Source organism: Petaurus breviceps, unplaced genomic scaffold (genome assembly GCF_028583685.1).
Source record: "Petaurus breviceps papuanus isolate PSGF00001 unplaced genomic scaffold, PetGlider_PUasm1.0 76, whole genome shotgun sequence".
Classification (NCBI taxonomy): Eukaryota; Metazoa; Chordata; class Mammalia; order Diprotodontia; family Petauridae; genus Petaurus; species Petaurus breviceps.
In genome coordinates this window covers 51270218-51292725 of record NW_027186473.1, presented here as the reverse complement: position 1 = coordinate 51292725, position 22508 = coordinate 51270218, and the positions used below count along the sequence as shown (strand labels likewise).

The following is a 22508-nucleotide window of genomic DNA, read 5'->3' as shown; positions in this document are numbered from 1 at the left end:
GCAGAGCCCTAGCCACACCCTTTCTCTAGGGATCCCAAGCCTTTACTGTAGAGGGTTTTGCCCTGGGCAATAGTTACTATGTTTTCAGGGTCAGAGGCGGGGTTTGGAGCAGGTAAGGTTCACTCTGTCATCTTGGTCTTTGGAGGTCCTAAAAGAGGCTTTTTTTTTTTTTTTAATTTCTGGGCTATGAAGTGGTAGCCTCAGGAGTATTTGCTGTCCAGGATAGGGGCCCCTGTATTTGGTTCTTACCTTGCTCTTTCCAGTCCCAGCCCTTTGGTGATAGGCCTGGTAGTGGCCCTTGTGGATGGTGGGATGACTTGCCCTCTGAGTTGATCAGGCCTCTTCTGGGCCTGCCTTTGCATCTGCCGGCCATGCCTTCCAGGCCTGCTTCTGCCGCTTTTTTTTTTTAACATCTTATTAATACAGTATTTATTTGTCTTCCCTCTGTCAAACCTTCAGCCCATGGCTTTCTCCAGGTCTGCCTGCTAAGATGGAGGTGGAGGTATACACAGGCTGAAAGACACATGGAAGGACCAGGAGGACAAGGAGGAACATTTAGAAACGTAGGGTGATAGAAATGGCTCCTTCACACGGCAAAGAGGATGAGGAAGGCCACCATCAGGCAAAAGATCACCATGGCCTCAGACAGGGCGAAACCCAGGATGGTATAGGAAAAACGCTGCTGCTTCAGGGAGGAGCTCCTGCCATAACTGATGATGTGACTTCCAAACACAGTCCCAATCCCAGCTTGAGAGCCAGCCACCCCCACTGTGGCAACCCCAGCCCTAATAAACTTGGCTGCTCTGTCAATGTCCCTTGAGATGGCACTAGTTTGGAATCCACATCTGGGAATGAAAGGTCAAGGGACCTGATGCTGCCAAAAGGCTGAAGTTCTCATTTGTCCGAACCTCTGGCTGTTTTAGCACCACTGCCAATAGCCATCTCTCAGCAGCTGAGAGCTGTTCCTCATAAGGGCAGGGGTAGAGATGAACTTGGCGCAGGCATACATTCTCAGGGGGTGAGGGACAAAGCTGAAGAGCTGCCGGCAGAGCAGAGGAGACAGAGAGAGCGCTAACACTTTTTCTTTATGGTATTGTTATTAATAAGTCAATTATTCTAGGAGCTATTTTCTGAGGGGGAAAACACTTATAATAATTCAACTGTTATGCAATATGTTGATTGTTTTAAAAAGAGAGGAAAATGAAATGGCTAATATCAAAAAATAAAAAAAGAATTCACAACAAAAGAAGAGGAAATTAAAGAACATATTAGAAACTGTTTTGCCTTGTTAAATGACAACTAAACTGATAAATTCAATGGATGAATATTTATAAAAATATAAAATACCTAGATTAACAGTAAAAGAAATGGAGAATTTAAATAACCTAATCTCAGAAAAAGATGAAAAATTAATAAATAATCTCCTGAGAGGGATAAAAACTGTAAAGATTAGATAGTTTTACAAGTAAATTTTATCAAACATTCAAAAAAAATTCTAATATTACAAAACTTTACAATAATAGAAAAAGAAAAGATCTTATTAAATTACTTCTATGGTACAAAGATCATCTTTATACTTAATCCAGGGTAAGGCAAAACAGAGAAGGAAAACTACTGACCAATATCTCAGCAAATCATTTTTCTTGGTTAATTTTTGAAGCTCCTTTCCCATATCATACACTTTTCTTTTTAGAGAGATGTTTTCCTCATTATAATGTTTTTCTAACTCTGCTATTTTCGTTTTGAGAGAATTATTCATTTTGTCTTCTATCTCTCTCATTTTGTTTTCAAAGTTCCTTTTGATCTCATCTAGGAGAGCCTTCTGTGCTTAGGACCCATTCCCTGTTGAAGTTTCAGCTTTGGGTGTGGAGTCCACATTGTCTCCCTCTGAGGTTGGTTCCTCCCTCTGAGGATAGTAGGACTCCAGGGTCTTTGTCTTTGTAGTCTGCTTTCTACCCATTTTGAGGCAGGGTCCTAGCCACGCCCTTCCTCTAGGATCCCAAGCCTTTACTGTAGAGGGTTTTGCCCTGGGCAATAGTTACTATGTTTTCAGGGTCCGAGGGGGGGTTTGGAGCAAGTGGGGTTCACTCTGTCATCCTCGTCTTTGGAGGTCCTGAAAGGGGCTTTTTAAAAAAAATTTCTGGGCTATGAAGTGGTAGCCCCAGGAGTGTTTGCTGTCCAGTACAGGGGCCCCTGTATTTTCTTCTTACCTTGCTCTTTCCAGTTCCAGACCTTTGGTGATAGGCTTGGTAGTGGACCTTGTGGTTGGTGGGAAGACTTGCCCTCCGAGTTGATCAGGCCCCTTCCCAGCCTTCGTCAGCCAGTCGCGCCACACCTTCCTGGCCTGCGTCTTACTGACCAATATCTCTAATAAATCTCAACACAAAAATTTTCCATTAAATATTAGCAAAGAAACCATAGCAACATATTATGGTTTATGCATTAGTGGAATACTATTGTGCTGTGAGAAATGAAAAAATTCAGTAAAGCCTAGGATACTTCTATGAACTGATACAGAGTGCAGTGGGCAGAACCAACAGAACAAATTTATATAATTTATATACAGTATGTAGTAACTACAACGTTATAAAGAAAAACAACTGTGAAAGACAAAAAATTTGATGCAGTGACCAACTGTGACTCCAAAATCCCAGTGATGAAGAGTATTTCCCTCTTCTTGAAATAGATATGATAGATTAGAGGTGCAGAATGAGACATAGGTTTTCAGAAATGGCTATATATGGATTTGTTCTGTTTGGCTCTGCTTATTTGTAATGTAATAGAGTCAGATGTGGGTGGACCATGTAAGATACATGTTGCTGACCCATGTGAGGAATGGATAGATATCTCATCTAGAATCTGACCTACTCAGTTTCTAAGGGAGACTGAGGTTTCCACCTTTGTGGGGACTATAGCAGAATATTTGCTCTTTCACTGTCCTTTCTCCTAGAAGATTATCAGACTAGAATTATATCTATACATCAAATGTCAGTAGTCAAGGGGTGCAATTCTTATGACACTTGGAAGAAATGTCATTTTCCTTGATCACTCTCAAGGAGAGGGTAACAACAAGCTCCCACCAAATACTGGTTTTATACATAAGATAATAAAAAATATCTTGTAAACCTCTTTATCAATTTAAACTGCAAATAGGAATTAGGAAAATTATATAGATTAGAGTGGATGATAGAATATATAAATAAATGACCTCTTCAAATAGTATGAGATAAGATCTCAGCTCAGCCAAGGAGATATCTCTGCAAAAGGAGTCTGCTTTCAGTAGCCTCTAGGGTTATAGAAATCAACAGACTTGTTGGGGGTCAGTTTCTCCACATGTCTGTGGCCCTGAGGAGGTTTCACTAGATTCTTTTGAATTACTGCAATTCCTTCAGTAGTCCCTTTGAATCTGAAGAAGTCCCTCCTCCAATTACACAGGTACAAAGTATGTTCAATGTTCAATGGACTTTCACCCTATCAAGAGCTAGATCTCATTCCATACATTTATGTACAGTATACACACACATATACACAATACACACACATATATACGTATACATACATATATATATATATATATATATTTATATAATGCATTACCACTGGGATGATCTTCAGGAAATAGCTCCAGGTTGGCCAGGGAGTGGGATTACATTTACAAAGGAGAATTTCCCCCTATGTAATGGAAAGAGGTGGTGCTAATGTTGATGCAAAAAAATGGAACCAAAACCCCAATCCAGAAAACAGAGAAATCAATGTATACCCCCCCAAACATGTGTGTAAATACACACATACGTGTGGATATGCACATATATGTGTACATTAACATATGCATATTGTGAGTATATATAGATATATAGATAGCAATGAACAGAAGGAACTTCAAAGGGATACAACAAAGAAGAAAGCTTTGGAACTAATATGTTGAATTTGTTATATATTTTTAAAAATAAGCTAGATATAATACCCTTTTTTCTGCTTTTGCTGCTACTGCCCCTGCTCAGTACTCTTTCCTCTCTCTTTCTTCAGACCAATTCAGGCTTCCCCAGGCCAACCCAGAAACCCCATCTCCATCCAGTCCCAATGTCCAGCATGTATGGGTCAAGAGGGATTGCTCTTTAAGACACTGTACTATATCTCCCAAATACACTGTACTATTGCTTTCCAAAGGGTGCACATGTTCATGTATGGAAATGTTCATGTTTATGGATATTTTTCAAATCAGGGCAACAAAATATTAAAATTAAAACCCTGAAAAAAATTCTTAATATTCCTTGTTAGAGGTGGTCTTACTATCCTTGAGGATAAAGTTAATTCATTCTCACTACAACTGCTATGGTGAGTCAGCATACAATAGTGTAATAAGTGATCCTCCTTGTTTTGACTCATTTCCTATGGTGTTAGCTGAGTTTCCAAGATTCCTATTAAAAAGGTATTAGTAGCTTGAATGTTTGGCAGCATTCTGTCATTTAGGACCTAGATGTCTAGTGGGAGATCATATGACCTCTTTGTTCTTTTCCTGACTTCCTATTAGTCATTTTTTTGGTTTGTTTTCTGTAGACAGTTTATTTGATGTAGGTTTGAATACTTCAAAAAATTTGTTGTTCAGTCATGTCTGACTCTTTGTGACCCCATTTGGGGTTTTCTTGGCAATGTTACTGGAGTGATTTTCCACTTCTTTCTTCAGCTCATTTTACAGATGAGGAAACCAACTTGCCCAGGGTCACATAGCTATTAAGTTTCTGAGGTCAGATTTGAACTTGGGAAGATGAGTCTTCCTGACTCCAGGACCAATGTTCTACACACCATACTACCTAGCTGTCCAGAAAATTGCTGGGAGATAAACACACCTAGGTTGTTTAGCTGACCTGTGGTAGATTGGGTATGTACTGAGTTGTGAAGTAAGTCTTGCGGGTCTGTTCTTATTTTGAAGGCCTACACTGTCCCCAAAATTGAAGATCCTGGGGTTGCTCTGTTCATTTGTCCTATGATTCTGTACTCATGCTTGCTACATGACCTGTCCCACAATGGCCCAGGTCTAGCTCTTTTTGTTTTTTTGGAAGCAGCTAAGTGGTGCAGTAGATGGAGCACTGGACCTGGAGTGTAGAAGACCTGAGTTCAAATCCATCCTCAGACACTTACTACAGTGACGCTATGTAAGTGACCCAACCTTTGTCGGCCTCAGCTCCCACAACTGCAAAGCCAGGATAATAATACTCAACTTCACAGGACTGTTGTGAGGATAAAATGAGATATTTGTAAAGCACTTAGCAAAGGTCCTGGCTCTTAATAATGCTTGCTCCCTTATCCCTTCCCTTCTTTTCCCCTTTACTCTGTCACTCATTAGGAAGGCTTCAGCCAACACAAAGGAAACTAAACAGCTTCATCCTTGCCCCAAATATGGGAAATGGACATCCACAGACCTTCAGAAGACCTAACACAAGCCAATGATAGAACCAGGCAGGCTTCTGATGATCACACTGGTTCTTTGGTCATTAGTTATAATTCTGAAGCTTAATTGTCTGCATTGGGATACCAGTCTTGGGATTGCTCTGCTTGGTCAATGTGCTCAGGACTGCCACACTGCATGATGGTGAACTTTTCTAACAAAAGAAGAAGCCCATCATCCTCTTTGTGTTTAACATCATGCCATCTAGCTCTAAATTTATGATTCTACATTACCACCTTTTTCTTGTTTTTACTATAGATCCATGTCATATGACTTTCTAGAATGTTTAGCCTGGAGAAGAGAAGGCTTAGTAGGGGAAATGATAGCTGTCTTCAAATATTTAAAGGCTGTCATATAGAAGACTGATTCTACTTGTCTCTGGAGGATAGAATGAGAGGCAAAGTTAGTGAGGGTAGGAAGGTTCAAGGAATTATCAAGAAACAAATTCACATTTTTTTTCTTTTTGGTCAGTGTATCAGCAATGCCATATTCACAATGCCTATAGAGATTACAAATATGCTGATATAATTATCCATTACAAAATACGTCATGTTTGCCATATGAGGAAATAAACTAGAAAATTTATTAAGATACCAAAAGACTGAGTCCCAAAACCAGAAAGTGAAAGCCATCAGAGTAGTTATGACATTGGCACAGGTAGATAAAGTAGAAAGCACCCACATTTTCAAGCCTTTAAAACAGAACAGGCTACCTCAGGCAAAGGTCCTCCTCTCCCCACGCACAGCAACCACCCAGCGTCCTGGAAGCGTGCTCCCAGCAGCTCCGGCCCCTGGCAGTCCTCAGCAGGAGTCCTTAGCAGAAAGTCCTTAGCAGTCCTAACTCAAAAAGGGCTTCGCGCTGCCACTGCCTCTGCTGCTGCCGCCGTCACCACCACCGCCAGCCAACACAGGAACGCTAGCTTGGCTTCCGCTTCCTCTTGCTGCGCCCCTTCCTGCTACATCAGCAAGTCCAACGGGGAATGGAAGATCTTTAAATCCCATAACCCTTACAGTCAGGAAACATTTCCTTTTAGAAAAAATACTTTTTGGAAAGGGGAAATCAGAGTTAAGTGATTTACCCAGGGTCACACAGCTAGTAAGCATCTGAGGCTGGATTTGAACTCAGGTTCTCCTGACTCTAGCATCAGCTCTCCATCCACTGCACCACCCAGCTGTAGGAACATTTCCTACCAGTTAAAGCCATTCCAGGGTGGAACTGATCGCCTTGATAAGTAGTGGGTTCTCCATCTCTGGAGGTCTTTAAGGAGAGACAGATTCCCACTTGTTGCATGTTAGAGAGAAGTTTCTTGCTCATCTAATCGGTTTGGCCCAGATGGTTCCTGAGGTCCCTTCCATCACTGAGATTCTATGATTATCTGGAAGTTAGTGAAATAATAGGCCCAAGCAAGGACTTGTCAGAACTTCATGCTGCTGCTCTAATTTCCTGAAAGAGAAGAGTCTGGAGAGCAACCACAGCTGTGTCCTGGGGTGGTACTATAGCCTGAGGAAAGGAATGAGTTATCAATCCATCCAAAGGGTTGCTTTGTTATTTTATAGGGCAATTCCTTGGCCTGTTTGTGAGGTAAAGCCCCTATGACCCTTCTCTCTTTCCACTGAAAGAGATTCAGAACACTAGCTGATGTTGGCTGATTGTAGAGGTGTTCAGAGCAGCTGGAAATGACCAACTGGTGGTGCAATTGGAATGGGGTGGGTGGGTGGATTGATTAATTTCTTTTTTTTTTTTAGGACAAACTTGGAAAACATAATGGAGAGAGTGGTGAACTTAGACTCAGGAGATTTATAAATCTGGATTTTGTGTAAGGGACAGAATTGGAACAAAGTAAAAAAAAAAAAAAGAAACAATCCTTGCTGTCCAGGAAATTACATTACATAAGGGATGAGGAAGACAACATAGATATTAATAAACACACATAGGATAAATACAAAGTAAATTTTTAAAGAGCAGAACTAGAAAGAACCAGATTTCAAAAACAGGGATTTGAGCTGAATTTTAAAGGAAATGAGGCAGGGGAGAGATGGGGATGCTTCCTAGGCTTAAAGGGGTTAGTCAGTACCAAGGCACAGAGATGGAAATGAGATGTTTTTTTTAATGAGGAACAGGAAGGAAGCCAGTTTGGCTGAACCATAAATTGATTGTGCAAATTATAATTAATATAAAAAATGAAAAAAAGGAGAATTCACAACAAAAGAAGAGAAAATCAAAGAAATTACTAGAAACCACAAGAACTAAACTGAAAAGTCCCCAGGTAATAGGTGGCACAGTGGATAGAGTGCTGGGCCCAGAGTCAGGAAGGCCTGAGTTCAGATTTGCCCTTGGACACTTACTGGCTGTGTGACCCTGGGCAAGTCACTTAACTTTGTTTGCTTCAGTTTCCTCATCTGTAAAATGAGCTGGAGAAGGAAATGCCAAACCACTCCATTATTTCTGCCAAGAAATCCCCAAATGGGGTCACAAAGAATTGGACACAATTGAAACAACACTAGGGAGCCACTAGAAAATATTGTTTCCCTCCTTTTTTCCCCTCCTTATCTCCCCACATCAAAATCAGAAAGACTTGAACAGGGGGAAAAGAACCAAGAAGAGGGAGAGATTGAATGTTCTAGAGAAATAGAGCAATGATGGAACATGGTCCCAAAAAATGAGAGGGGGGCGGCTAGGTGACACAGTGAATAGAGCACTGGCCCTGGAGTCAGGAGGACCTGAGTTCAAATCCTGCCTCAGACACTTGACACACTTACTAGCTGTGTGACTTTGGGCAAGTCACTTAACCCCAATTGCCCTCTAAAAAGCAAAGAAAAAAAATGAGAGGGGATGGGATCAAGAACACAGGTGGAAGAGATAGTTTTGGAAAGGAGGGTCACTAGTCTAAGTGTAAGGGATGATAGCACTAGTGCTTACAATATAATGTGCTCAAATGAAAGTTCAATACATCATAGACACAAATGATGATCCGATGGTTTAAAACGTGGTAGTTCAGCATCCTCCCTTCATCAGAGAAGTGGTGAACTGTGGGATAGTAGTATTGTACAGACTGTCAGATGTGGCTGCTTTTTTGGTTTTGCTTAAGTATCTTTGCTACAAGAGAAAGCTTGTGTATGTATGTGTGCATGTATGTATATGTATTGTATAAGCTCTTTTTACTGATTCCTCTCCACCAATCTCCTACCCATACCCTTAAATTCCCAGCTTTCCTTTTTTTTTTTTCTGGAGAATCTATAATATAAACTAAAATGAAAGACTTAAGCATTAGGAAACTTTGAGCCATCCCAAGTTCTGGCAGGATCAAATTAAAAAGTCAACTATGATCATCAGGCTTAATGGATAGAGGCTTGGTCTTGCTCTTCTCAGCTCTTGAATGTTTCCAGGACATCATCTGAGTGTACTGGCCTTTTTCTTTCAGCTTCAGACACCCATAGTGAAAGAGCATAAGCCCTGACCAAAATAGAGACAGTGCTACTGCTTAGAATAAAATCAATGACAGAGAAATTGTAGGATTAACTAAAATCTCTTGATTTTGCAAAGTGAAGAAGTCATTGGTGAGGATAAAATGGGGAAATGCACTCATTTGTGCTCTGACCCAACTTTCTTTAATGTTGAAAGTCTGTGGAAACATCAATAAACACACCATTGTACTCAGGCTAAAAGCGAAGAGAATTGAATATAGGATGGAAAAGGTCATTGGGTCCATTTCTTTGCCTCCTGGAGAATATATTTTTTTAATGGTCCGGTACAAAATTAAGAAAAACATTCAAAGAGTGTGCGGTTGAAAGATTCAGATGTATTTGAGCATTTGATCTCTGCTTCCTGAATCACTTAATGTTTTATAATATTCTGAACAATGTTTTAGACCAGCAGGACTAGGAAAACATGGACTCATTGGCTTTTAGAAATAGAACATAATGTAGAGACAAGTGCTCTATTTACATTCTGAGGCTACTAGGGAACCATAATTATTTAGAAACCCTATTAATAATTTAAAGGAAGGAGATTCAGATGAAGATGAGTCTTCATGCTTTGGCAATGAATGGAAAGTAGTTGGGACTTAAAGACTGCCAACATGAGTTACATTTGGAATACTTAATATTAATAATTTTGTATATGGCTAATATTTATTAGACATTTGCAGAGCACTGTGGTAGGTGTTGGAGAGATACAGAGTTGAGGTAAGACATCGTTGTTGCATACCATTGTAGAGGAAAAACACTCTTGAAAGATTTTAAAACTTTAAAATGCAATGATAAACTATAAATCCAGAAGACTGAATATGAAATATACCTTTCACATCTAGCCACAAGGGTGTCAAGCTTAAAATGCAAAGAGAGACATACATTTTGGGGCTTGGCCTTATTTTTTTGGGCTGTGCACGCTCATGAGGAGTTTTACTTATTTATTTAGTTTTGTTCAATAGGAGTAGGGCAGGGTATTGGGAAGGACAAATTATAAATGCATGTAAAATAAATAAGCTTATTTTAAAATAAAATAAGTGTTTATTGTACTCAAGGAGTGATAGTAGGGGGGTAAACACTAACACAAGTAGCTATTATCTATACTATTATGTAATAATTATCATCCTAGTGAATATATATGTATATAGCTATACATCTATAAATTTACACACACACAGGCTTTACATTATTTATTTCATTATTTCCCAGTCTCTCCCCAATTGCCTCTGTGATCATCTCCAGTTTATCCTGCCTTAACTTGTTTGCATGTGGTCTTCTCCATTAGAGTTTGAGCTCCTTGAGAGCAGGTGCTATCTCTGGCCTTTTACTGAATCCCTGGAGCACAGCCTGGCTGCCTGTCCCTAGGTGCATCACTTAATCTCTCACTGCCCCAGGAAGTTCTCTTAAGTCTTCAAAATTGCAGAGAAAGTGCTTCCCTGCACTGGTGGAGGGAGTTTCCTTACCTGTAAGTTCCTATGCTAATGAAAACACAACTCTAAGCCCTATACCTAACTTATGGTATTTGTAAGAGGTTTTGAATGACATACTCCTTGGCAGAAAAGTGACATTGAGTTATCTCCACACACAGCTGTTTGATGCTCTATAAAGAGTCATCAAATATGAGAATTGGAAAGGGTTTTGTTGGTGTTCAGTCATTTTTAGTTGTGTCTGACTCTTTGTAACCCCATTTGGGGTTTTCTTGGCAAAGATACTGCCATTTCCTTCTCTAGCTCATTTTACAGATGAGGAAACTGAGGCAAACAGGATTAAGTGACTTGCCCAGGGTCACACAGCTAGTACGTGTCTGAGGTTGGAGGAGGGCCTTAGAGTTCATTTAGTCCAACCTCTTCCTTTTACAAGTGAGGAAACTGAAGTCCAAAGATGAGAAATGACTTGCCCTAGATCACACAGGTAGAAAGTGGCAGAGTGAAGCTTAACACTTGAAACTGAGTTCTTTGAATTCAAATCCTATTCTCTTTACACTGAACCACACAGGTAGGGAAACTGAGGCCCAAAGTAAGGAAAATATAATTGCCTTACTGTCTCAGGTACTTTCATGAGGAGTCAGTTTAATAGTCCCTCAGAATACTCCTTTCTTCAAATGTAGCCTCAAAATTGGGTTGGTAAACGTCCAGGATGAGTCGTGAGAACAAAAATGAATGACTGAAAAATTAATCACAGGTTCACATAGAAGGTCAGGACTTGCCCTACAATTACACTTGGCACACAGGTGCATGGTGGGTGCCTGGACCTCCAGGTTACACCTTAAGGTGTTGCTGCCTCTGCAGAGAACTAGTGGAACTGTTCTTTAAAATGGCACAAAATCTTTCTTTTCACGTTAAGGTTTGGGTTAGGTGTCCCTGCAAATTCCAGTTCAAGAAGGCCTAGAATGAGATGAGAACAAATGAAAGCAGGAAGGGCAGGACTGGGTCACACCAATAATTGCTACAGGGGAGGAACAAGAAATGATTTTATTTTAAAGGGAGAAACCAGTCTAGCCCAGAGAAGTAGTCATCCTGAGGTAAGTGGAATTCAGTTAATATGCCTTGAGAGTCAGAGATGGCCCATTGGAGAGAGAACTGGATTTGGAAAACACCTGGATTGAAACTCTGCCTAAGGCACTTAATAGTTGTGGAGCTTCTCAGAGCCTCAGTGTTCTTAGCAGTTAAATGGGCATAATACCTGAATGATTTACCTCATAAGGTTGTTGTGAAGAAAGTACTTTGCAAACCTCCAAGTGCTCTACAAATGTGAGTTATTATGTTGTTCTTTGAAATATTCAGTGTAGTCCACATATGGACATTAATTATTATGGAATCATCTTATTCCATGGGCCAGTATGGCCTTGGCCAGGGGGTAAGTGCCTTCAGAAATAAATTAACAAGCCCTTTTTAAGCATTTACTACGTGCCAGGCACTGTGCCAAGTACTTGGGGCATGAAGAAAAAGCAAAAATAATTTTACGTTGAATTACATTTTATGTGGGACTCAACATTCACATAATTAAGTACACATAAGAACCACAGAGAAGAGATGGAAGATTAATTGGTTCAATTTATTAAGCACCAGTTCCAGGCACCATCCTAGGTGCTGAAAATATAAAGACAAAAATAAAACCAGAACCTGCCCTTGAGGAGTTTGCATTAGATTGGAGAGGTTCATAATTACATTGACAAATAAATACAATATAATCTGAGAAGGGAGAGAGAGAGCAGTAATGACTGAGGATCATCAGAGAAGGTGGGATTCCCACCAGTGGTGGCTGGTGACCATAGATAGCTAAGCCTGGAAGAAGGCAAAGGATTCTAAGAGGCAGAGGTGAGGAAGGCGAGCATTCCAGGTGAGTGGGACAGATTGTACAAAGAGCATGGAACCGCATATGGAATGCTAAATTGAGGAACTAGTAAGTTCAGCTGGAATGCTGAGGGATGTGTAATTAGCTTGGAAAGGTAGGTTGTAGTAAGATTGTTGGAGAGCTTTATATTTTAAATCCAAGAGTTTGTGTTTAATTGTCGAGGCAATAGGGGATCTCTGAAAGTTCTTGACCAACACAGGGAAAGGATTAGATGTACCCCAGGAAATTTATTTGGCTGCTCCTCTGACAGTAATCACCGTCAAAGTGGAAATGCGCGGGGACTGTGGGAAACTGGCTTTGTGCTACGGCATTCTAGATCCCTTACAAACATAGGAATGCACCCTCTCTATTAGGGTGCAGAGAGATCCACCTATGGACTCACCTGCCTAATGCAGAAATCCACAAAGACAATCACTACAGACTCCTGCGAAAATCCTGGGAATTCTGGAGCCGAAGCTCAGAGAATAGAAAGCAGAGTGTAGTGTGCATCCCTGGAGAATTAGAGTGGTTCCAGCGCTTTCTGCTGGTTCTCAGCAATCTTGGCGGGCCCAAGCCTGAAGCTTCCCTGGGACCCCGAGGCTGCAGGAGACTGGTTTTGGGGCATTCTGGGTGGAGAGCTAGGTCAGGCAGGGCCCCCAAACCCTTGGCTTGAGGGAGAACCTTTGAGGCATTCCTGGCCGGTCCACCACAGTACTCCAGGGACAGCTCAGTTCCTAAGAGGCCCTGACTCGGCCCTAGCCTGGCTGAGAGAGCAGCCCCCCTTCAGAGAGTTCCAGGAAGGATTCTGCAGGGTCACCAGTGGTCTTGGCCTAGGACAAAGACCTCATCGAAAATCCAGCCTGAGAAGTCCCAGAAGCCTGTGGAACTCAGCACAGGAGTAACCCATGAGCCCAGCAACTTACATCAGGGAGAGGTCTTGGGGTGCTGTGGTATGCCTGGCACAGCCCCAGAGTCCTGTAAAAGAGAGGCCTAATCTGGCCTTGTTATACACAGAACTGGGCAGGCACCACCAAAACCATTTTGGTACAGAGCTTTACCTTAGTTTGAGAGATACCCAGTTGATAAATCTCAAAGGAGATAGCAAGCCCTCAAGCCTAGGTACTTGGAGGAAATGAAATAATACAGAATAGATACAAAATGCGATGCAGAATGGAAAAGCTAGGGAGAAAAAAATAGCAAAGCAAAATGACAACTTAAATATAACATAAAAAACAACTGACTTGGAAAACAGGCAAAGGAGGGACAATCTAGGAATTACTGGATTCTCTGAAGAATTAATTAGAAAAGAAATCTGGAGACCATATTTCAGGAAAGTATAAATGAAAATGAAAATCCTAGAACCAGTGAAAAAAGCAAATTAAACAGAAACAATCTATCATTCACCCTCAGAGGGAAAAAAACCAACAAAAACCAAAACCCTAATGAAAATTCCTAGGAACATCAGAGCTAAAATATAGAGCTTACTGGTTAAAGAAAAATTACTCGAAGTAGCCAAAAGAAGGAGTTCAAATACCGAGGAGCCACAATAAAGATTATGCTAGACTTCACAGCTGCCACTATAAAGAATGATTGAGTTTGGAGTATGATATTCTAAAAGGTAAAAAATAAAGATTTACAAACAAGGATAACTCATTTGGCAAAACTAAGTATAATCCTACAGGGGAAAAAAATCTATCCTTAATGAAATAGAGTATTTCTATGCATTCCTGATGGGAAGATGAGAACTGAGTAAACATTTGGAAATTTAAATTCAGTAAACAAGAGAAAGGTACACATTTATTTATATAATTGAAAGGGCATACGTGGGGATGAATTGTTTTTATATTATTGGAGGAAAAGAAACAAATGTCTTCTCAGAACTCTAAAATCTTTAAGGGTCACAGAGAAAAGTTGTAATGACATGGATTGTTTTGTTCTGTTTTAATGGTCCTAGAAGAAGGAAAAAGAGAGATGGGTTTATATTGGAGTGAAAAAGAGGAAGAAAGGGAGGGAAACCGCTATTGCATAATAGAAGTTCATAAGATGAAGAGTATATAACTATGAGTGGGAGGAAGAGATATCCTATGAACCTCACTTTTATCTGAATTGGATAATGGAAGATTGAATATAATCACCCACCCCTCGCACATGCACTCAAGAGGGAAATTGTAAGGGATGGGGACTAACAAGGGGTAAGGAAAGTTCAATAGGGAGGGTAGAGTAGGTAAGGAAATAGTCATAAACAAAGCAAGCATGAATGTTTGAGACAAGAACATAAAGGGAAGATTAAAAGGAAAAGAAGAAAGAGCAAAAAGTAGGGCTCACGGACATGGTAAGGAGAAGAGTTATAACAGAAAACAGGTTACTTCCCTTAGAACTCAAGTGTTGGGCAAATTTCTTCCCTACTTATTTATAGTGAGAGAGTTTGGGATAAAGAGAGGGGAAAAGTATAAAAGGACAGGATGGGAAGAGATATATATTTATAAATCATAACTGTGAAGAGGAATGGTATGAATTCAGCCATAAAATGTAAAAGGATAGCAGAATAGGTCAGAAAATAGGATTTGACAATATGTTGTTTCTAAGAAATGCAAAGTTGCACAAACTGAGAGTGGAAGAAGCATCTTCAATGCAACAACAGCAACAACAGCACCAACAAAAGCAGGGGTGCCAAGTATGATTTCAGATAAGGCCTCAGTGATAGAAAAGATAAGCAGGGAAATTCCATTACACTGAAAGGCCCTGTTGGGAATGAATCAATATCAATACTTAATATAGAAGCATTCCACAATATGGCATCTAAATACTTAAGAGAAAAAGGTAATCAAATTGGAAGGAGAAATATACAGTAGAACTACAATAGTGGGAGACCCCTATGTAGTCCTTTTAGATCTGAACAGAGCTAGAAAAAATAATGAAAATTATACTAAAAAAGGTCAAGAATCTCCAGGGTAATAATGAAGAAAATTGGGAAGGAAGGGTGTCTATCAATGTCAAATCTCAAACTATATTTGGTACTGACTATATTTGGTTAAGAAAGAGAGGTTGATCAATGAAACAGACTAGGTCTACAACATATAGAAGCAAACAAACATAGTGACCCAGTGTTGATAAACCTCCTGTTCCTGGAGGAATGTCTCACTAGTTGACAAAAAGTGCTGGAATAACTGGATGGTGGTCTGGCAGAAATTAGGTCTAGACCAGCACCTTACCTTATATTCCAAGATAAACTCTAAGTGAATACATGACATAGATATGAAAAGTCAGATCATAAATAAGAAGAGCAAGGAAGAAATTATGTTTTAGATGTATGGATAGTACATTGTAAAGATAGAATTGACAAGAGGTGGTATCTAACCGGATATGGGTAGTGATAAAGGAAGAGGAATTAGGGATGATTCCAAGGCTGCATACTTTGGAAGAATGGTAGTGGCTTCAAAAGATAAGGGGAAGTTAGGAGGAATGGCAGATTTTGACAGGAAGATGATGAGTTCAGCTTTGGACAAGCTAAGTGGACTCATGCAAGCAATTGTCCTCTAAAAGTCTGAATGTTACTTGGCATTCTGATTTTGTTTTGACATAACTTATTTTATTTCTTCAGCTTAGAAGTCACTATTAAGGTAAATTTAATGTTCTACAGTAATTTTACTTTAAAACCTTTGGAGTTATCCCTCATTGTCCACAGAGAGGGGATGTTTACGTGGGCTACCAGAATAATCACATCTGGGATCTGATGTGATGTTTCTTCTTGGGAACCTTTCCTGACCACTTCAGCACAAATTGACTTAATACTCTATGCTTTAATCAATTAGTAAACACTTAGTAAACATCTACAGTGTACTAGGTCCTGTGCTAGGTTCTGGGAAATGACAAGACTGAAACACTCCCTGTCCTCGAGCTTATAGTTCTACCAAAGCAAACATCATCTACGTTTATAAGTTTATACAAAATCACATTTAATGGGGGAGAGAAGAGTAAAGGGCTTCATGTAAGGAGATTTCACTTTAGTTGGTTTTGAAAGAAACAAGGAAATCTCAGTAGAAGAGGTGAAGCATAGGGCACAGCCAGTACAAAGCCCCAGAATCAGGAGATGGAGAACTTGGAATGCACTCCCTCCTCACTTCCATCTCTTAAAATCCTTAGTTTTCTTTGGGGCTCAGCTCAGGTGCCACTTCTATGAGAAGTCTTTCTTGATCCTCTCTTGTTTCAAGTGTTCTATACCTCTTAAAATGATCTCATGTTTACTTATCCAGTTACATATTATACCCTTTGTAGCATATAAACGCCTTTAGGTCAGGGACTGGTTTTCACTCTTGTCTTTGCATTTTTAGCACTTAGCTTAAGTGTCTTGCTTAAAGTAAAAAATGATTATCAAATTGAAATGAAATGAAAGGATGGGTTGCAATCTGTGTCCATACCAATTAGATGACATTGAAGTGATATCATTTGCATTTCTGTCAAATATAGGCATAGTGGCCAAAGAACCAGTTTTGGAGTCAGGAAATCTTGGGTTGAATTTCTGCATCTGACTCTGACCATGGGCATGTCACAATCTCTCAGTGCTCTCTGTAACTAGAACTTCTGGAGAAACTGCTAACCTGCACTGGTGGAGGCACTTTCCTCATCCAACAGTTTCCTATGTCAATGAAATCAAAAGGCAAGTCCTATGCTTGAACAGTAGAATGTAAGTTCCCCAAGGGCAGGTAGGGGGTCATTTTTTATCTTTGTATATCATTATTACCTAGCACAGAGCTTTGCACATGGAAGGTGCTTAAATGTCAGTTTAAGGAATTTGTATTCATCCTTTTCTGTTTGTTGAGCTGGAGGCAGGAAATATAATTTAGTATATAACTCTGTTGCATTCAAGACAAAGGAGTAATTTTCTAAAAAAAAGATCATAGACCAGTCAACAAGTATTTGTTAAGCCCCTACTATGTGCCAGGCACCGGAGAGACAAAGACAGTGAATCAACAGAAACACTGTAAGATGAATAGGGTTGATTTCACCAGAGAACCACTGGCAGATCACAGAACTTGGAAAAGGTGCTACTAACAATGATGGAGCCTTGTTCTAATTCCTGATGTGACTGATTCTGTGCCTTGACTCCTTGGCTTCACTTTCCACTCATTCTCTGGTCCTCCCTCATTAGGAACCCCATCTTTGACTTCCTCGTTCTTCTTGGGTTGGATTTTCTTTGGCTGACTCAACTTGTAGAACATCATCACTCTTGCTAGAATGGCAAAGTCAGAGGCAGGAGGTGGGATTCTGATTTGGGAAACACCAAGTAAGCCACTTTGTCTGGAGCATAGAGTGCAGAGGGGAGTATTGTGGGAAGGAAACCTACAAAGGTGGATCTATAGCCAGACCATGAGAGGTTTTAAGTGACCAAGCTGAGGAGTTTGTTTTTCTTGCCTAGAAGCAATAGGGAGTTACTGAAGCTTGTACAGTAGAGGAGTGACAAAACTTGTGTTTTAGGAAGATGATTTTAGCAGCCATGTGTATGTAAAAATGATTAGTGAGGAGAGAGAATAGAAGCTAGGATTTTTTCCTATGGAGAACAAAGTAGGAATAATCATCAAAATACCAGCAATACTTGTAGGAATATCTGATTTATTTTACACTTCTGGGCCACTTACATTATGGGACCTTGGCATCTGGCTCATTTCTATAGGGAGTCACCTTGCTGTACAGATATGATAAATACTGTGGAAATTAGCCTCCTCAAAAGCATAATTATCTTCTACTAAGCTTTTTGACAACCCACATATTAAAGCTCAGGTGGTTACTATTTGATGCCAGAAATGCATAATGTTCTGGATTTATAAAATACATTTCATCAATATGCAAGAAACCATGTATTTTTTACAATTATGATTATTTAAACAAAATTCTTGTAATACTATAGCTTATGTTATAGGCGTATGTCATTTCATGTGCTGTACCAATAAATGAAGGGAATGTGATAGGGTAACACTTGAATAAGCAGAGTTTTGTAGCTTCTCAGTTTCAATGGCAGAACCTAGGGGGAAGTTTTTAGCTGGGGTGTGGTCTGGGATTGTTTCTAAATGCAGTGCCATAAATAAGTTTAGCTCTGTGTCAGCAAAGCAGGATTCCTGGCACTGTCTTCTAGCACTACTTGACATCCTCAGGAATGTATTGTCCATTTTTTTTTCTGGTCCAGATGACCTCATCAGGACAGGGAAATCTCTGTATGGAAACTCCCTCTACTGTTGCAAATTGTATCAATTAGTCTCTAATATATAGTTACAGGGAACTTCCTGAACACTGAGAGGAAAAGTGACTTGGTCACTCACCCATGATATGCTAGAGATAGTTCTGAACCCAGGCTTTCCTTACCCCAAGGCTTCCCCTCTATCCATTATACATAGCTGCCTCTCAGCACTGGACAGAGTGAGGGTGGCAGCAGGGCATTATAAGTTAATGCATTCCCATCACTGTAGTGCAAGAGTGTTACTTCATCAAAAAAAAATTAGAAAAAAAAGAAATCATATCATCATCTTGTTGCCTTGGTCTCATCTATCCCAGTAGTCATTTGTTCAGCATATTGGACCTCCCCTTTTGAATGACAAGCCTGGTCACTAGCTTTGGGAACAAAGAGGCTTCTGATGTTGAATTAATCATCCAGGTTAAATGTCTCCTCAGGTGTTGTTAGGGTCCACTAGGGGGCACTCCTCTTGAACAATACTATCAGGTTTTGGTTTGGTACACAACTGCATATATTATATGCACACATATGTATGTACACAAAGACACATCGTGGACATTAAGTCTCAAAGAAAAATCCACAAAGAAATTTACAAATTGCATTTCTATGTACATTTGAAGGCTCTCTGCTGTGCACAGACTGTAAACATCTGGGAAGCTGCCCAGGATAAATCACTGGAGGCACTTTGAAATGGTGACCTTGTGAGCAGGTTAATGGGAATAAGGCTTGCGTTTTGGACCTGGGAAATGAAGTCCAGGTTGGCATTTAGGATGACTACATTTCAACTTGGCATGGCAAACCCCATGAATCTCCTAGCAGTCTTCTGTAGCAGAGAGAAGAGGCACTGATGCATAGCATGTCTAATGTTCCATGTCTAAGGATGGGCATGGAACATTCAGTAGCTAAGAACTGGTGCCATCACTTAACTGTTTTTGAGAATCACTGAAAGTCAAAGTATAAATCTAGATGTAGAAAAAGAAGAGCTGCTAGAGTTTGGGTTACTAAGGCTTTAAAATCAAAACAAAACAAAACCCTCCAAGGAAAATGGGATACTTTGCTTAGACTTTGAATTCCAAATTTCCTTACATTTCCTCTTAAGTCAGTGACAGTTACTGAAAATTTCAGAAATAGTTTAAGTGCTTCATCTTTTACTTCTTAGTACATTCTCTTCATTTTGTAGGAGGAATAGAAACCCCCAAAGACAGGAATAGGCTTGAGGAAAATGACTACTGAATCCCAAAGTAACTCCAGCATTTAGTAAATGCCTATGGAATTGAAATGTGATTTGGGAATTTATTATGAGTTTCAGTACGCCCTTTAGCTTAGAAAGTACCCTTAAAAAATTTCCCTAAGAGATTTCTTTAAAAGTTCTTAGACTAATCCTTAGAGTTACAGCCTGATAGAACACTAGATTGAGAGGCAGGAATACCTGGGTTCAAAGCCTACCTCTGATATTTCCTAGCTCTTTAATCCTGAGCAAGTCACTTCTCTCTGAGCCTCCATTTCCTCATCTATAAAATGAGGACCATTCTATCTGTAGTAGGCTAGGGCTATTCTGGAGCTCAAATGTAGTAGCATTCATAAAGTACTTTGCAAATCCAAAGCACTAAGTAAATGTCAATTGTTGTTAATAACACATCATCGTACCTTCTGGTGCTTTCAGTTTGAGTTTTAAGTACCTCAATTTAAGCTGCTTTTAAGACATACATTTTTATAGATTCATCATTGCTTAGAGAAACCTTACTTTCTCTGACCACTCACTAAATCTACTGCTTTCTTTGCAAATGTGTGTAGAGTAAGAGCAAATGATTGCAACTATGCTACTAAGATATGTAATTAAAAAAAAAAAGAATACTGGTATGGACTGACATTTAAAACAAAGGTGGTTTAAACCCATATTGTGTTTTATAAGGAAAACAAAATTTAACACTCAAGAGGCTGGAGATGCATGATATTGTCCACAGTCCTTTTTCCCGTGGACCTCACCAGCACTTCATGGAGCCACTTCTCAGCAGACCTCAGCCAGAAGGTGCACTGTATGCCAGTCACATGGGGGGAAACTATCACTTCCTGCAAAAGCAGCAGATGTGTCCCCAGGGGCTAAGAACTCTAAGTGTTCTTTCCAGGTTTTCCCCTAAAACTGCTGAATGTCATCTCCGAAAAATGTCAAGTCAGCTGAAAGCAGTGAGCTTCACAGGACTTAAAAGACATAACCAGGTTACTTGATGGCAATTCCCAAGTGCATTTTTCAGGGGAAGGGGTAGGGAAGAATGAGAAAATTGGTAAGCTTCCTGGAAAAACATCTGTGGGGATCAGTCTTTCTTTTTTCCTAAGGCTTGAGGCATTGCTGGTGTTCTGGGAATCAGTTTATGCTGTCCTTGTGGCTGCTCCTGTCTGTGTTGTGGTGGTTTTGTTCGTGGGTTTTCCATTGAATGCTTGTTCCATTCATAGGTACTGAGGTCATGAGGCTTTTAGACTGGTAGCAGCAACAGCAGAGGCATGACTGGAAAAGAGAAAAGGATTGAAAAAAATGTAATTCTATCAATTAGTTCCCCTAAAGACTCAATAAGCTATAATAAACTAGAATAACATGAGTTTAACCCTTAAAAATTCAATACATATTTAATAGCAATAAAATTAAAAAACTGTCCCTTCCAGTGTCAACAGTTACCGTGTCTCTCCTGATTAATTCTTTCCACTCTGCAAAGAACAAAGGAAGACCATGTAGTTTAATGAGAGAAGGCTGAGCAAATAGTCACGAAGTATGCCCTACTTCTTTGGGCAAGTGAGGTTACCAGCTCAGCTCTGTTTGCTCTTTAAAGTAATCTTGAAAACAAAACAGAAAAATAGCTGAACTCTAAGCAATGTGGCAGTGGCTTATAATGTCAGTGGATCATTACCTCCCTCCTCTCTGAAGAGAGACAAGTGAACCAGTCATGGGGTGAGGAACATACTGTCAGGCACCATCATTGTGTCTGTTTTGCCTATTATAGAATTTTAGGGGCAGTGAGGTGGTGCAATGGATAGCATGCTAGGCCTGGAGTCAGGAAGACTCATCTTCTTGAGTTCAAATCTGGCCTCAGCCAGAAATCTGGGAAGGTAGCTTAACCCTTTTTGCCTCAGTTTCCTTATCTGTAAAATGAGCTGAAGAAGGAAATGGCAAACCACTCCAGTATCTTTGCCAAGAAAACCCCAAATGGGGTCACAAAGAATCGAACAAGACTGAAATGACCAAACAACAGCTGTTGTAGTATTTGGCTACAAGGGAGGGATCTACCAGGAGGTTGGGCAGAATCATTGGGGATTCAGGAGAATATGCATGTGAATAAAACATTTACAGTGTTTTAGAAGAATAAAATGGCTCTTAGATCAACAGATCAACAAAGTGGGCTGTCCTCCGCCTCCCTGTCTCCCCAGGATTAATTAATTAGCATTTGTCTAGCCATTAATGTTCCTGGTTAATGGACAGTTTTATGATTATTATAAATATTTAACAATTTGAGCATCAACCCCAAAGATGCAGCCGATGGAGCAACAAGTAAAATTCCAGATTATGGACTGTTATGTTAATTACCATGTTTTCATACTAAAACCATTATAAATTAATTAAGATTATCTGCAAATCAGATAGGAGTTAACTTTCTAGTTTCTGGCTCTATAGGTGCTCTGCTATCTATTTGAAACTTTTTTGCCTCCATGTCTGTGTCTAGCATGTGTACTCTGTCTGGAATGCACTCCCTCCTCACTTCTGCCTTGGAGAAACCTTCAAAGCACAATTCAGGTATCACCTCTTACAAAAAGACTTTCTCTTGATTTAACCAGTTATTAGTTCTTTTCTTCTTGAATTTACTTTGGATTACATTGTCTATGGTTTGTCTTTTTTATATCATTTACTTATTTTACTTATATACTTATTTGTATTTATTTATTTTTCTTATTTGCATACATATTATATTTTCCCTCTATCATCTCATTTCTAGTAGAATATAAGCTCATGAAGAACAGCGACTATTCCATTTTTGTCTGTTAAGGGCTT

General features: G+C 39.8%; 1 protein-coding gene across 3 annotated transcripts in view; it reads right to left on the bottom strand.

Annotated features, from left to right (window-relative positions):
• Positions 1-17836: 17836 nt before the first annotated feature.
• Positions 17837-22508, bottom strand: part of EDNRA (endothelin receptor type A) — a 90372-nt gene continuing 85700 nt past the window's right edge. For all 3 annotated transcript variants that reach the window (XM_069105482.1, XM_069105480.1, XM_069105481.1), the window contains exon 9: positions 17837-20975. In XM_069105482.1, coding sequence (XP_068961583.1) covers positions 20835-20975 — 141 coding nt within the window. In that variant the 3' untranslated portion in view covers positions 17837-20834. The remainder of the gene's footprint in view (positions 20976-22508) is intronic.